The 16,566-nt window shown below is 39.2% G+C and overlaps 1 protein-coding gene across 2 annotated transcripts; it reads left to right on the forward strand.

The window, feature by feature from the left end:
* The first annotated feature begins 1,090 nt into the window (after nt 1-1,090).
* SLC25A29 (solute carrier family 25 (mitochondrial carnitine/acylcarnitine carrier), member 29) lies at nt 1,091-7,282 on the forward strand. 2 transcript variants are annotated; one of them, XM_009703136.1, is made up of 4 exons: nt 1,091-1,141; nt 3,184-3,218; nt 5,815-5,898; nt 6,539-7,282. In XM_009703136.1, exon 4 carries the CDS (start codon nt 6,572-6,574, stop codon nt 7,280-7,282), a length of 711 nt encoding a protein of 236 aa, XP_009701438.1. In that variant the 5' UTR covers nt 1,091-1,141; nt 3,184-3,218; nt 5,815-5,898; nt 6,539-6,571. The 2 variants fall into 2 exon arrangements, with proteins under 2 accessions (XP_009701438.1, XP_009701439.1); XM_009703137.1 differs by lacking the exon at nt 3,184-3,218 and having other exon boundaries at nt 1,103-1,141.
* The last annotated feature ends 9,284 nt before the right edge of the window (nt 7,283-16,566 follow it).

The raw sequence follows: 16,566 nt of genomic DNA on the forward strand, positions 1-16,566 counted from the left end.
AGAGACTACGTAGGCTCGTCTCGGCTCTTCCCTGTGCATCTGCTTACGGCCTTCCTTCTATTTTTAGCAGTTGTTAAATTGTGTTCAGGGGATTTATTCTCGCGTCTTTTCAGTCATTTGTGTTTGCTGTTCTCCTTGCCAACCTGGCAAAGATTTTTTTTTTTTTCTTTTGCTTCTCTCTGACTTCATCTTAGTGATCCTTGCCTTGCCAGGGATCCTGCCTGGTCAGTTGTGCCACTGGTCTTTTCGAGTCAAACACGGTGCACGTTGCTATTTTTGCAACTTGGACTATCTTGCCGCCGTGCTGGCCTTGAACAACTTGGACTACACCATCCTAGAGTGGGCGTTCTGTTTCTGCCACATCCTCTCTAGGAGAGGGAAGGAAGCGATCTTTCTGCAAATGTGAGAAGGCGCACTGAAGCGCTCTTTGTAGTTCTCCTTGTTGTCTGTGATCATAAATGAACCGAAGGTTCACAGAAATACAGAGCTAGAGGATTCCTTGCTTCAGCCAGTACTTGCAAAATGCATGCGTTCAGATTAGTATAATTAATAGGCCTGCATGTAACCCCTAAAAAGTCCTTTGATGCTAGAATAAAGCAAAGGTTTTTGGAAATGCATGGTCCTTCTGCAGGTGCTACCGTCACATCTGGAAAGGCTATGGGCAGGGGGCAGGGATTTTCTTCTGCCTTTAGAGAAGCTTCCAGGTTTTCTATGCCTCCATGAGTGGCATGTACATGAAATATTTTGCTTCAGAGGATATCTGCAATTTTTACCCACTGGACTTGCCGTGGGCTGAGGCCGGGAATCGCTGCTGAGCACCCGGTATGACATGGCACGCTCACGCTCTGTAGTCACACACCTCACCCCCTGCCTGGGGCTCGGAAGCTTGACGGAGCATAAAGGCACCTGGTACTGGCCTAGAGGCCTGAATTGTAGATCTCTTATGTTCTCACTTGGTAGGTAGGATGCTCTTTAACTGGCCTGCCAATAACGCTGTGCACTTACACCTCAGGCTCGGCGGTCCTGCTTAGGCTGCTGTAGTCCCAGACCTGGGAAGGAAACTGTGAGTCATAACCATGGCATCTGTTTTGTTTCAGGTGCTGCCGGAGTGCTGGTCGGACACCCTTTTGACACTGTTAAGGTGGGTTGATTATGAAATACCTTTACCTCTAGGTAGAAAATGTAAAGCTTTTACTAGGAGTCGGGGAGGAAAAAATATCCCCAGACACTGTAGGAGCATAAATCAGTGCTGGGAAACTTGGAGCAAGCTCCTTCAACCACTGTTTATAGATTTGCAGTTTCCATCTCTTCAGAAGTGAAAAAATTCTTTGTATGTATGAGTCAACCCAGTAACATGACAAATGTTGGCCTTAGGTGCAAGTTCATCAGTGGAGTAACAATGTTGTATTTGAAAATAGCATCTTACATTTAACTTAATTTTGTTCTAAGCTTGCTTCTCCGCAGCTGTTCATCACTAACTGCTAAAACTGCCTCTCCCTGCATTTGTAACTCAAACCTACTTTGTTACTAGGTTGAAAATTTGTTTTGTTTTCCCCTCAAGCTCTGGTACTTACTCCTCAAGCGTTAATTTGTTACTCTAGCCAAAGGGTGTAAGTGGATAAAAATCCACAGCTTGAAGCTTGTCTGGGGGCTTTTTCCTCCCTTTAAGAATTCTTATGTATTTTTATAACTTTCCAAGTTAAAATTTGTTTTCTGATGGTCTGTTAGCTGTATGTATTATGCATACTAAGGGTAGTTACTTCAAAGATGAGATTCCACATCTCCTGGAGGACCCTTCAGCCGGGGGTCCAAGCCCATTTTTCAGAGTGGGATGACAAGTCACTTCTTGGCAGCCTTATCCAAAGTCTCACACTGGAAGAATAGAAGAAGGGATGCCAATATATTCCCTGCTAAGTTAATATACCAGATCACTTGTCTGCAGCAGACAGCATGCTCCCTGCTAGATCTATATTTGGAAAACCTCTGTCTTGCTGAATTTAGATATGCAAAGGGCTGATAGTGTTACTGAGATCATCACCATATTCTGTATTCCAGCACGTCGTTAATTCAATGCAGATTTTCCTAGCTAGCTTAGTCCTTAGCAGTCAAGTGCAAGCTGCTCAAGTAGTAAAAACTGTCTGTATGTTTCTCAGACTATGGTAAATTTGACTGTTAAGTAATTAGATTGAATTCTAGTATGTATTTTCAGGAATAGCATTATCCAGACTTGCACGTTTTTTTTACGGTGATACAGAGCCAGCTGTCTTTTTCTCTCACCCCCGCCATCCTGCCAAGTTTTACATGCTTAACTTAAGGTGATGGGTCATTTCACTGAAGCCAGCAAAACTGTTAAAATTCTATGCTTAGTCTAAAGTTAACCATGTGTGGGTTGTTTTTTTTGGTTTTTAAAGTGGAACAGCTTTTAGTGCATGAAACTAAACATCTAAGTGTCTGCAAAACTGGGGCTGCCGTGCTAGTTCCAGCAGATGTGTTAATGCAAAATAGATATACGGGCTTTAGAAAAAGCCTCTTGGTTTACAATAGAGAAAATAATTTGTTCCTAGATGACTTTAAATGTTTTATGAAATCCAGTGTGGCACAGTATATTTTCATACCTAGTAGAAGGTATTATAAGCATTTATCTATTTTTTTTTTGTTAGAGAAAATACTAATGTTTGTGTTATTAGCTGACATAGTCACCCCTGTATGTGGGAAATCTAACACTATAACCAGTCTTTAAAATAAAAAAAAAGACATTGAGACATTGCATAACTTGTTGTGTGTGTATATGTGTTAAGAATTAACCCTTTTTTATAGTTCTGCAGTGTTTAAAGGGCTAGCTGGTAGTCACCTTAGACTGTAAGTTTTTAATATAACTGAACAATGGGAAAGCTGCTTAGATAAGCCAGAATTTTACTTCTGTCTTTGCTTTTAAGCTCTTTTTTTTTTGGCTGGTGATCATGTTTCACAAAGCGGGGAGGGGGATGGTGGGACACACAGGGAGAGATTAAGCCGGTGAAGTCACCCTGCAAAACCCACAACTGAGCTGATCTCAGAACTGGCAAACTCCTTATCCCTGGTTTGTTGATGTAATGTATAAAATTGCTTTTTTGCTTTTAACTGCCTTTACTTTCTGAGCTAGGGGCTGTCTTCATTAACAGCAAAAGTGTTACTTTGTTGTAGATGACAGATAAGCCTCATCACGGGAGAGTTACCTAGTAAGTATAGCCCAGGTGAACACTTCTGTTTCTCTCAGTCTTAATTTATTCCCAAATGTATTAGTTCAAATAAAGATCTAAAAGACTTATGAAGCTTTTTCCCTTTTTAGTTTTAAACTGATGTGTCCCTCTTCTACAGCTATGGCATGGAGGGAGCGGGGTTTAAATATCCTTTTTTTTTTTTTTTTTAATGTAAAGTCTTATTCTGAACCTTCTTTCTGCTATGCATTTCTGGCTGTGTATACTTCCACGCACAGTGGCTCTAAAACTGAATCTCAAGCACACTGTTGTTGAGGTCTTATCCACTATGTATCCTTGGAGGACATTTTCATTGCTCAAACACTTCTAAATCACTTATTTTGCACATTATTAAATGTTTGGACTGGTTTGGGGGTGTGGTGGTTTGGGGGTTTATTTGCTTAGTCTTTATGCAAGTCTTCAGTGATGTGAAATTACAGTGTGTTACTATTGGACCTAAAACCTCAGTAACAGTGGTTTCAAATAAGGAGGAAGCAAGAATATTGGGCAATGAATAGAACAGAAGGCTAAACTTTGCACATGATTCATCCTTCCCATAGTTGTACACACTAAAGAGCTTGTTGAATATGGCATTAATACTCATGAAATAAAGTTTCATATGCATTCATTGCCTTACCTGGCAGTTTGCTAATGCGGCACCCCTATGTGATCAGCACTGTGCTCAAATGAAAGAGCTGGTTTTCACTCTTAGACGTGGAGTGTCTGTACTCTCTAAATATTTTATCCTACCACAAGGCTTAATTGGTCAATGTTTCACAAATTATTTAGACAAAAATAGTGGGAGCTGTATGTCACTAGGAAATTCAACCTATATACAGAATATGACTAATTCTAAACTACTAAAGACAAGCGTATAGAAAAGTTAAAGAAAGAAGGTTCCTAAGCTGCAATTCTCCCAAAGCCCATGCATGTGCAAGTCCCCTGACTTCACAGATGGAGTTTGAAACAATAGCAGTAAACTATAAATGGAGTAAAACCTTTGTTTTGTGCAGTTCTGATGGCTTGTTAAGATTTATGACTTTGCTTGTGGGTCTGCTTCTTCAGCAGTTCTAACAATCTGCCTAGCCCCCAAATGTCACTTTGAGTGAGGGTTTATTTTCTTTGAATCCTACCATAAGCCTACTTTTAAGGCTAAGATGTTTTAAAACCCTCTTCCATCTTGGAAGACCTGAGGTGATCTCAGCCTCCCAGTATGGCTAGCATACACTGATGTGTATGCTAAAAGACACTGAAAAATACAGTTGTGATTTACAAAACATAAAATGACATCATGTAGGAATATTAAAAAAAAATAATGCTAAAACTGTAAATAATTTATTTTTTTTCCTCAAAAAGAGAGCTAACCTGTATATAGAATTTTGACAAACCGTGTCCCCAAATCCTTTTCTAGACACATGTAATCTTACAGTTCTTTCATTGTTGTGGTGGTGTTTATTATTATTTTAGGCAAACATTGATAAAAAGATTTTAAAGTCAGGAATCTTTCACACAGACCTGACAATCTTTTCTTCAGAATAAGAGTCTTGAAGTTTTTTGTGCTGGAGTTGCAGCAGCAGCATTAGATGGTTGATAAGCATCTTTTCTGAGGAACATTTCAGCCCTCTATGGTGGAGATCAAAGGCAGATTTCTAACTTAACCAAATCAGTGAAACAAATTTGTTGAGTTTATTGCAGTGTAGGGCTTTGCATGAACTAGGTAGCTTTGAGAATTTTTTGTTTTAAGTGTGCTGAGGACAAATTAGCAGGAAAAAACAGAATTGGAATTTTCCATTTAAAAATTAAAAAACTTCTAGAAAAAGGGCCTGTCTCCTAATGTCACCAGTTACAGTAGCATCTATCTGTCCAGCAGAACATACCCTTTCAGTTTTGGAACAGTTAACTGATTACTAACACTAAAGGTCTGAAACAGCCACAATCTCACAAGTTGTTTGTGGTCAGCAGGTGAAAAAAACAGACTAAAATTTAAAAGGACAAGTGGCTTTTTATTCCTTTGCTTATTCAAAGTAAGACATCTTAAGAGTCACTTCCCAGCTACCCTCTGAAACAAATCAAATCTCAGGGAAGGGTCCCAAGTCTGGTAGCCAGAAAAACTATGGGTGTTGTTATTGAAAGTTTCCGTCCTTTTAAAATTATCCTTATTTCAAGCTTGACTTGTAAATAAATTTTTATAAAAATTTAATCAGGTTTGTACAGATATTCCTTAGTGTGAACAGAAGTATTCTTGGCAGCTAAAAAAAGTACTTATTATAGCCAGTACTGGAAAACTTCTATCTGAAATTCTAGATAGCAGTTTACCCTGTTGTACTTCCACATACTGTTTTTCTAATAATCACAAGAAGTTAGTAATCCTCCTCCCTTCATGTTTTCACCCCCAAAATTAATTCAAAACACTTACAGAATATTTTTAAATTATTTTGCCACATATGGCATTTCAGTGTCCAGCCTGTGCTCTTGCATATACATTGCGATAGCAAATCTCCATATATGTATGAGACACTAGTGTACCAGTTAGGCTGCTCTTGACATACAAATCAGTATCTTGTACAACTTTTTATAGGTTCGTCTACAAGTTCAAAATGTAGAGAAACCTCTCTACCGTGGGACCTTCCATTGCTTTCAGTCCATCATAAAGCAAGAATCTGTAAGTACAAAATTAATGCTTTGCATATTTTGTATCCTCATATATTTTGAACTGGAAGGGTGGGAAAACTGTTAAAAAAACCCCTACAAATACTGAAGATCAAGGGATAAGTATACCCTGAACCTCCCCTGACCATAGGGCAGATATTGTAGTCAGAAGTTTGCCAGAAACTTTGTGAAGAAGATGAGTCAGTTGGAAATTGGTAGTTTGAAGTTAACTTTTTATATAAGAGGAGGAGTTATTTGAATAGCTAATTTTCCAAGCAATCTGAGCAATGAGTGAAGAAGTTGGTGAGGTTTTTTTTGCTGCTGAAGCTTTAAGACCGTAACTAAAAGGGTGGCTTTAGGCTTTTAGCTACTTAAAAAATAAAGTGTAAAATTTACCAGAAAACTTTTCTCTGGATGGACTAAGATTATTTTCTGGATGTGTTCAACTATATCTTTGTACTGCTGGAAATGTTTAGACGTTTGTGTCCTAGGCAGAGATGAAATTATTATTACAAAGCGAGACGGTCCTGACCTTCTGGGCACTGTTAGAAAGTTAGGGCACAAGGGAGAGCCAGAAAGGCCAGGTACTGCACAGTTTCAGGAGGTTATCAACACCACTGTTAAAAAGGGTTTTTCCTTCCTTCTTCCATTAGGCTTTTGGACTCTATAAAGGTATTGGGTCACCAATGATGGGTCTTACCTTCATTAATGCACTTGTGTTTGGTGTGCAAGGAAACACACTTCGTGCTCTTGGAAAAGACACTCCTCTAAACCAGTTCCTTGCAGGGTCAGCAGCAGGGGCTATCCAGTGCATCATCTGCTGTCCCATGGAGTTGGCAAAGACAAGAATGCAGCTTCAAGGAACAGGTGAATACAAACTGAAAGTGAAGAACTACAAAAATTCTCTGGATTGTTTGATCAAAATCTATCAAAAGGAAGGGCTGAAGGGTATCAACAGGGGCATGGTCTCTACATTCATAAGAGAGACTCCAAGCTTTGGCTTTTACTTCCTGACCTATGACTGCATGACCAGGTATTTAGGCTGTGAATCTGAAGACAGTTACGTTATTCCCAAATTGCTGTTTTCTGGAGGGATGTCAGGAATCGTGTCCTGGCTCTCAACCTATCCTGTGGATGTGATCAAATCCCGGCTTCAGGCGGATGGAGTCGGAGGTGTCACACAATATAACGGCATTTTAGACTGTGTCAGAAAGAGCTACCATGAAGAAGGCTGGAGGGTGTTCACAAGAGGTCTTACTTCCACACTCCTCCGTGCTTTTCCTGTCAATGCAGCTACCTTTGCTACTGTTACTGTGTTCCTAATGTATATGAGGTCAGAAGACAACCTTCGTGAATGTGAACCAGGTCCAGTAATCCAGCAGCCTTCCAGTTTGTGAACATTATCTGTTTGTTCTTCTGTTCCAAAGCCTGGCTGCTTGGGTGTTTTAAATGTAAATACATGACTCACACAAGTGCTGTAAATTTATGCTATCTGTATAAAGAATTCCTAAATGTGTCAAATTAGGATTTCATCTCACTACTTGTATAAACAGAATATTGCCTTATTAAGGACTTCATAGCTAGTAGTATCCAAGGAACATGGGGACCTGCCTTTAGAAAGTACTGTACAGTTACTGTTGCAGCTCCAGAAGAGGATCTGGAGAATGTCTTAGTACCAGAAATCAGGTTTTCTTCCACTCATGTTCTGAATGACTGAGTTGAGTTGAATGCAGAAATGTTTTCAGAAAAGAAATGCTCTTTTTGCATGTAGCAGGAACAAGTATAGTCCTCTAAGGTGGAGTAGGGGGAGGAAGTTAAATGTTGGAGACATTTTGCAGGTAACCCTGAACTGTTTAAGACATAGACTAGCATTCAGCTAGCCATGTGTTCTACATTTTCCTCTGCTTTTATACATCAGTGGTTTTAGTAGCAACTTTGTTCACACTGGTTTGCTTAAAAAAAAATAAAATTATTTGTTCCTAAACTACTCCCTTCCAGCTTTGAATAAATATCTTAAGCACAAAGTTAGCATCTGCACTCATATGCACTTGGTCCTTTAAATGTTAAGGCTTGTAAGGATTTAGGGTAAGTCAAATCTAGTAAGATTGATGTTATTTGCCTTCACCTCTTTCTCATTTGGTGAGTGCACAGATTGTATTGGCTAGATTCAGCCCAAATTGACTTTGTTCTCTGAAGTTAATGCAACTTTGCACCACTTCTCCCAACATGCCCTATAGCAGCCAGTGATGTACAGAAGTCAAAGTCCTACCTGTGGTATTGCACAAAATGTTTGTGGGTGCAATGTTAGCTTAGCAGCTTGAAGTACTGTAGAAATACGTACGTGTTTAGAACTGGAGGTTTTGTACCTTTCCAGAAAATAGAGGTGTGTCTGAAATGGTTAGTATTCAATACACTTGCATTATGAACTTAAACAATACTGATTTTTATGTATTTAGTTACAGTGCTACTGGAAAGAAGACTGAAAAGGGTTTTGGAGAACTTTCTTGTTATGTTAATCCGCTGTGATTTTTCTTATTTTTTTTAGCAGTCTGTTCAAGAGGAATTGCATTAGTCAAAAAGCTATAAAGAGTTATTTAATATTTGGAATAAAACTACACATATTTGGCACAAATAGCTAGGAGGAAGGAGTGCATGTGTGTGAAGAGTGTTCCAAAACGTTATCAAACTAGTTCAGTAATTACAACTTGTTACACTTTTGGTTGGGACAAGTGCAATATGTGTTTAATTTATATGAATTTTCTAAAGAAACCTTATTTCATGGCATTTTGCACTGTAACAAAATATGATGGAGAAACCTGTAAAACTGGTATGTCTTTTTATACCTTGGAGGTATGTTGGATGTTTTAGTGCCTACGTGCACTGAGATTCAAATTGAATGTTAAATCTGTCTACTAAGCTGCATATGCACAACAACTCACAGTAAAGACCAGTTACACCTTTGTACAGTAGTTAATTATTGTATATAAAAATTGAGGGAATAAATTTTTTTTTTAAAAAATTTGACTTTGGTTCTTTGAAGTTTCTTATGTTTTACTCAGATGCTTCCTTGTGTTAAATCGAGCTTGCAAGAGGGTGGGGTTTCTGGCTTTTGCATGAAGAAACTTGTTCCCCATCTGCCTTCCATGCACCACCAGGAAGGGCAGTGCCTTGCTCTGGTTTACAGTGTATCAGTTCGTTGAAGCAAAGAAGGGAAGCCACCTGAGCTCACTTTTTCAAACTGATCTTTTCAGTGAATACTTCCCTTGAAGATATAGCTACTAAGAGAACAATCCTGCTTTTAGAGCCAAAGAGCGGGCAGCATGCTTGGACCCTTCATATTCTGCATTTATTTGGTTTAAGCAGTGCTGATCAGCACCAAGGCTGCATAACTGCAGAAGACAAGTCTAGGGTCCCTGTAGAGTCACGTCAGAATCGAGTACCAGGTCTGCCAACAGCACTGTTCATACCTGAATCAGAAGAATGTTTGGCTCTAAGAAGCACAAGTTTAGCAAAAAGCTTTGTAGGTTGTAGGTTTTTTTGGTTTTAGACAGCAGAACTAGCCCACAAAAAGCATCAATATTCCAAATAAAAAAGCCACATGGGAAAAGCAGGATGATGTGTGTTATGGGGCTTTGAGCAACCTGGTCTAGTGGAAGTTGTCCCTGCCTGTGGCAGAGGGGTTGGAACTGGATGATCTTTAAGGTCCCTTCCAACCCAAACCGTTCTGTGATTCTATGACCTACGAAAAAGACCTCTCCTTGCTGCTGAGAGGTTACTTCAGGTACTGGCCCCACTAATTCATCTTCTTAAAAGGGCAGATATATGTGACCAAAAGAAACCCTGTCAAGCATCTGTTTGCTAGATCAGGAAAAGAAAGGGCCACCACTTCTCCAACTAACTGAGCAGAGGCAATTCCGGTCAAATACCTTGTGTTCTCCCAGCAGGAACAGCAACATTGAACTATGGCACAGAAACAAATACTTGGAATAAGCAAAGTGTCTCCCTCAAAGACATTAAAATAGAAAGGGATACAGTATTTTCCTTGCAGTATTTGCCAAAACATTCTCTCCAGAAATTCATCCATCTGGAACTTAAAAGAAATAATAATCAGTAGCAGACACTGGAGGTTACTCAACAAACCTAAGAGGAAGGTAAAAGCCAGCTTTCAACCTAGTCTGATGTCAGTTGTTTGAAATCTGTGCAACTCCTAACTATTAAATCAAGCTAGACAATAGCCTCAGCCTTTTAAAATATGGTTCAGTTCCTTTCTGCTAGATTTTTGATATGTCAGCCAATTTAGCCAAGTCAGACAGAACTGTATTCTGCCTCTCCAGATCCTCCTTCCCACAAGCATCACGATACAGGGTAGGAGATGCTCTATTAATACCCCAACAACTGAAGGGAATAAGGAGGTAAAACTCACTGGAAGTAAAACTCACCTATCATGTCCCTGTGCTCTACTCTTTCTTATGACCCGTCTTGCTAGTGGATGGGTCATACCAGTGTTACAAGTTGCAGTCACAAATATGCTCAATTAGGACAAGAGGGAAAAAAGCACCCAGGTACAACCTTTCCAATTTTAAAGAAGTTATTACAGTAAAACTGCTGGGGTGAAATTCAATTCAGTTATGTCTGCAACTGTAACATGACAGTATTCATATTTTTCTTTATAGTCCTCTGTTCCTTGTCTTTCTCTGCATATAGCTTTCTTACAGTTCACATGAAAAAGTAGCAAGACATTCAAGGGACGAAAACCTGTACATTGCAGGTGCAGGACAGGTAGCTTACCAGGAAAGTTACTAAGACACAAGTATAAAAAGTTGACCTTGCAGAGAAGAGATGTGTTTGTTCTTTGAAACTAAATATATTTACTACAATGCTGGAAAACAGGTGTTAACAGCTGTTGTTAGTCAGACTTTTGATCCATGGATAGTTAAAGAACAACTTAAAGCCCAGAAGTGCGCCAAACAGCATTAGATTAGCAGAAGGTGCAATTGGAACCCTCTTCTGCCAGAAAAACAGCCAGAGAAAATAGAAGCTTACCCAAGGCAACATGCCATATCAACCACCACAGCCATGGAGACAGATGAAGGGTCTAAGGGCAGCCACAGCAAGAGTAGAGAACCAGAACTTGCTGGGCCAAACCTAGTGGAGATAGGCTTTGGAATCATGAGGAAGCAAACTGCTTCTTTCAACATTCAGGAGTTTATGTAAGTTCATGGGCAGTGGGGGTACAAAACAAGCCACTGCAACTGTTTTGCAATTTTTGTACTAGTGTGGTCCTCACTAATTACACAAATGGTTATCACTAACAGAAAAATAAAAAAGATATTAGTGACATAACAGGCACAGTAATGCATATGATATACAGTAAAACATTGTCTACTTATAGTTTATTATCAGTTTTAACTGATTTGTCTTAGAATGTGATTTTAAGCTATACAGTTTTATTAATAAATAAACTGAAAGCAAGCAAGGCAAGGTCTGCAGTGAAAAATAATACCCTATACATTGACATAAAAGGAAGAAAGGCAAGTTCTAATGTTCACAAAACATTCTTCAGGTCTATAAAACTTTACATCTAGCACAGTTAAAGTGCTTCTTGGTATCATTCACTATTATTACTTATACTTTATTATGATTGCTTTTTCTTACTGAAACCCTCCATATTTTTTACTAACAGTAAAATAGAGTTGCACCATTTCAACCATATCCATGTGTCAATCAATAAAATACTAAAATCATAATGAAGATTGACCTCATGGTCTGCAGTGTTTGCTAAATATATCAAAATAGGAAGAGTTGTTGACAGGGTAATTTGACTTGGCTAGACTAAAGCTGGTATGAAAGAAAATTAGTATTCTTTTTCTAGGACCTGATCTAGTTGTCCTAAACAGAGATTTATCCTAGGTCAGCTAGACTTTAGGTATATATATAAGCAACTTTTAAGTGTTGCAATCAACCAGGCCACATACCTTCTTCCTTGTGCAAGGTTGTGTTTTCACTTAAGGAAGAATCTACAACAGCTAATTTTCAGGCAGAATAGTAAGAAAATTCAAGCTTTTAAACTGCAATTAGAGGAGGCAGAAGTAAAAATAACTCTTACCCTTAATTTCCTCCAGGCAGATACCTGCTTCCCTGCCAGTTCACACCTAAGAGACTGTACGCTTCGATTTCACACTATGGAAAAACTTGAGATGACATCCCCTGTCCCTAACCTATGCAAGAGGAAAGAGTAAAAACAAACAAACCAACCACACAAGAGGAAAAACAGAAGACCTGCCATAGGATTATTCCTTACAATCCATTTCCAAACCATAAACATTTGTTATGCCCTTTCAAGCTGTGGGAGTTATCAGATTCATATAAATCCACTGGAGTTTCAAAGTACTGGTTAAGACTGAAGAATTCTATATCCAAAGGCCAAATCTTCCATTTTGCTGAGAAAAAAGAAATACGTTGAAGAATAAGTGAAAACATAAGCTGCACGATGCCGCACGTGTGAGGCAGTCAAACACTTTGCATGCCAAAATTGCAATTGGCAACATTAGGGAGGTCCTTGGCAAGCATCTTGCAGCTCTGAAGGATACCTGACTTTATGAGCCCTTAAATCAAAACACTAAGACAGACTTTTCTACAGATTTGTCTTGCAACCGATTGCTGATGAGCTCTAGCTGAAGTACATTAGGACATATCGGGTCATCAAGCTTCTTTGTGTATGGATTTTCCACTATTTATCAAGGAGCCCATCTTATGCCTTAGTTTTTATGTGCTCTATGATTTATCTCAAAAATATACCTGTTACTCACAAAGAGCATCCTTCTGAAATACACCGTTACTGTTGGCCTGCTCCAGAGAGAGAACCGGTTTACTTGATAGGGTGGTGGAGTCACCATCCCTGGAGGTGTTCAAAAAACGTTTAGATGTAGCGCTTCAAGACATGGTTTAGTGAGCTTAGCGGGCATGGTGGCATCTGGTATACGGTTGGACTTGATGATCTTTGAGGTCTCTTCCAACAACAATGATTCTATGATTCAATTCCCTAAAGAGCAGCAATGGAGGACTCTGATGCAACATCTATCCTGCAGTCTCTGCAACGGCCTTGCAAACATGAGCAGCAACACACTGAAGGAAATTCAAATGGCAAGGCCCTGTCTGCCTCAGGTGAGCTTAGGCTTTTTAGGAAGCCACTGCTGGAGTGAAGCACTGGTGTTTCATATGTCTATCAGCTAACCAAAATAGCCACTTACAGTTGAAATACTCTAACACTACACATCATTAGACTTCCACATTTCTCTTTAAAGATATTTGATATTAATACTGGATGTATGGATCCTCTAAAAATATTTAATCCATGTCACACTCAGCAGCTTTTATTTACAGTCTTTATTTTCATTGCCTTGCTGGTGCTTTTTATGAATGCACAAGTATGCTTGGGACTCTCAGAAGAATCAGCAGAGTTGTACTTCTTATTCTTCCGCACTGGTGTGTAGGAAACTTGTTCTTTGACACTGGCACGTTCCAAGTCTGTCAAGGTCTGCTGAACACCGCAGGACACCCTACACACACTTGACCTCATAGGGGCACCCTGACACTTTGCTATTCTGTCTGCTGGTCATGCTGTATAAACTGGTAATTCACTGCCATCTCCTGGCAAACTGCTATTCAGGAGTATCTGTACAGACTGAAATAAAGCATTGACATAGATGCTAGCAGCCTGATTAGGGAGAAATCGCGCTTAAATCTACAAGAACATTTTAATATTAAGTGGTGGCAGGAGAAGCATCCAAAAGTCCTGCAAGGACTCCACAGAAAATTCGTCCTTTTCCCTCCTTCCCAAAATTGACCAACATTTCTACAGAACTTCAGGCTTGCTGCTGAAGAGAGCTTCCAGTTTACACAGGAACTTGGTAAGAACAACAGCTCACAAGAAGGATATTATGTCCACACCGTAACACACAACAGAAGGACTGATACCCAACCAGCAACCAATCTTAAAGCTTTCCTGTTGGAAAAAAATAACAGAACTCCCTAAAACTGGAGTTGCCTAAAACCAGTTGCTCTAAGTAATCTTACTCATTTACCTACAGTAAAACAGTGTTTTTCTGCTACTTTAGGGGAAGCCAGGACCTGAAAAATTCCCAAGAACTCCTACACTGAATCTGATGTGCTTTCTCGAAAAGGAAATTCAATATTCTCCAGACTACTTCCAGAGAAACAAAGGGGCTGAAAAACATTCTAAGCAAAACTGCCTTAATAATAGAGGGTGATTATCAAGACACATAAACTTGCCTAAGCTGGTTTGTTTTAGGCAAAGAGAATGAAATTGAGTAAAGGACCACTGATTAAATTACCTTAGAAAATGAAGCCTGTAGCCATCCAGGTGGCATTTAGGCATTGCTGTAAAGCCATCTGCAAGCTATGCTGCTTCTGCAACTTGATACCAGATCAATTCGTATGATCAAAATGAATACTGAGTCTCATAATACAGACACATACATTCCCCCTCCAATTTGTTTGTACCTTTACAGATCACTGTGTAGATGCTTCTGCTTCTTGTGCTCTACAGTGGGGGCCTCACATCCTCTTCCCCACGTCACTTTCCCATGCTTTTGCCCCGGGACTGCCAGATCAGGCTGATCCAAGAAACCTTTTCACTCCATCCAAGGAAAGTGCTACTTTTTTTAACTATTCCATTTACACAGCTACAAATAAGCATACCAGCCCGAAGTCCAGCTTTTATTTTTATTCCCACCTGCAGAATTTACACCCAACATTCAGTTTTCAAATCCACCCCAAGTTCTGAAGGTTTTGAAGTACCTTTGATTTCTCCATAGCTTTAAGCAATACAGGAACATTAGTGCAGTTACTAAGAAGTCAAAGCTTAATGCTGACACAAACATTGTTTACTTCCCTCCTCCTCTCAAGTCACTGTAACACAGACTTAAGAAAGGTGCTGTAAAGACAAAAAACTTATTATTCCAAAGTGCCACGATTACAGAACAACTGGATCAACCAATGCCAGGAACAGCTGCCGCTTGCCTGATTAGACTTCCAAGACCAATTTGTCTACCAGCCCTGACAAAAATACCAATTTTTCTCCGTTTCTTCAAGGCATTAAGGAACTGCGTTTTGAAGAACACTATTCAGCACATACTGTCCTTGAGTTTGTCCATCTTAACTGAGTAGAAACACTGATCAGTCTCAGTTTGTCCAAGACATACAGTGATCAAATATCCTGTGAGCACCTTAGGGCAGGTGATGACCAAGTGGAAACACCTTGGATCACCACTGCCATTCCTCTTCATCAAGCACTTTGAAGGGATTAGCTTTCCTCAAACATTTTAAAGCCTCAAAAATTTTGCCATTTCTGTTAACTATTGCTTCTTTTGCTTTTTACTTACTGTGGAATCAGCAGAGGGAAAGGATCTTCATCTGCCTTTAAAACTACATTACTGCTGACAAGCTATGTGGTTAGAATTTGTTTAGTATTTGGCTTTATTGACTGACAATATATGGCCACTACGGCTGGGGAAAAAAAATGTCAAATTGCACTACTTCAATTCAACAGTGAACCTCTTAAAAAAGACAACTAAAAATCAACTGCAAGTTCAGCTGAGATGCTGGCATTTTGTTTCATTAAAAATTTATTTATTCACTTAGCATTTCAAATCTGTACCTGGGCTCCTCCTACCACCTTTTCAAGAAAAACAATCTCCAAAAGTAATAGGTATTTAAGTTCAGTTTGTCTTGTACTTAAAGCAGGACCTACTGCTACTGGCACACCACAAACAGACACAGCTAGAAGAGTCCATAGTCAGTTCTACCTTTTAAAAAATGGTCTGAATCCAAAAGACACACAGCTACAGAATTTGCTTCCTTCCATTTCAACAGCAGGTGAACCAGATAAGGTACTATGAATTTTAAGATCAAATGAGCAGTAGAACAGGCATGATGAGTAAAAGCACCTAAATCTTTTGCCAGCTTTAAAACCACTGGCTACATTTCCCCCACCTCTCAGGCTCTCCTCCCCTTACCTGAACTTGCTCACAAATTGGTGGTATAATGCAGGAACTTGTTGATAGTAGGCTGGCAATGGTGGTTTCAAAGTCAACTCTGTTCCTATTCTCAAAGCCTGCAACTTCTTCACTGAAAATCCAAGAGAGTAACTCTGCAATCAACTAAGCATGATGTTTTAAGAACAAGATGTGCCAATTATACTTTAAAAGCTTAAATAACTTAGAGAAGCTGCTCAATGCAAGTATTTATTCATACTCAATATGGATTAACTAGTTACAAAGCAAGATCTTTCATGCTACTAAGTGTTGCTACTTACACCTGGAAGTGTATTGAATGCTACTGATTTGAGGCCTAGATTAAATTTTTTCATCTCTCTCCGTAATCAGATGCAATATAACTACGAGGAACATAAGTTCAGCTCCTAGTTAATCCTCAAATCAATATTTAACCTAAATAATTTAGTCTCAAATGTATGTCCAAGGATGAAGTACTGACACCATCAAGGAATCTCTTTACCTTGCAATTCAATAAAATGGCTATCACTGATGACATAGGGAAGCAAACTTCTGCACAAGCCTAACACCATCATACATAATGTTTAAGAAAAAAATGTAAGGTCAATTAGAACTAGACTGAATTGATTTTATTTTCTTCCAAAAAG

The sequence above is a fragment of the Cariama cristata genome, unplaced genomic scaffold (assembly GCF_000690535.1).
Source record: "Cariama cristata isolate BGI_N322 unplaced genomic scaffold, ASM69053v1 Scaffold31816, whole genome shotgun sequence".
Taxonomy (NCBI): domain Eukaryota; kingdom Metazoa; phylum Chordata; class Aves; order Cariamiformes; family Cariamidae; genus Cariama; species Cariama cristata.

Bases quoted from the DNA above. Each gene is read 5' to 3' on its own strand.
- SLC25A29 (XM_009703136.1), top strand. From the start codon at position 6,572: ATGATGGGTCTTACCTTCATTAATGCACTTGTGTTTGGTGTGCAAGGA.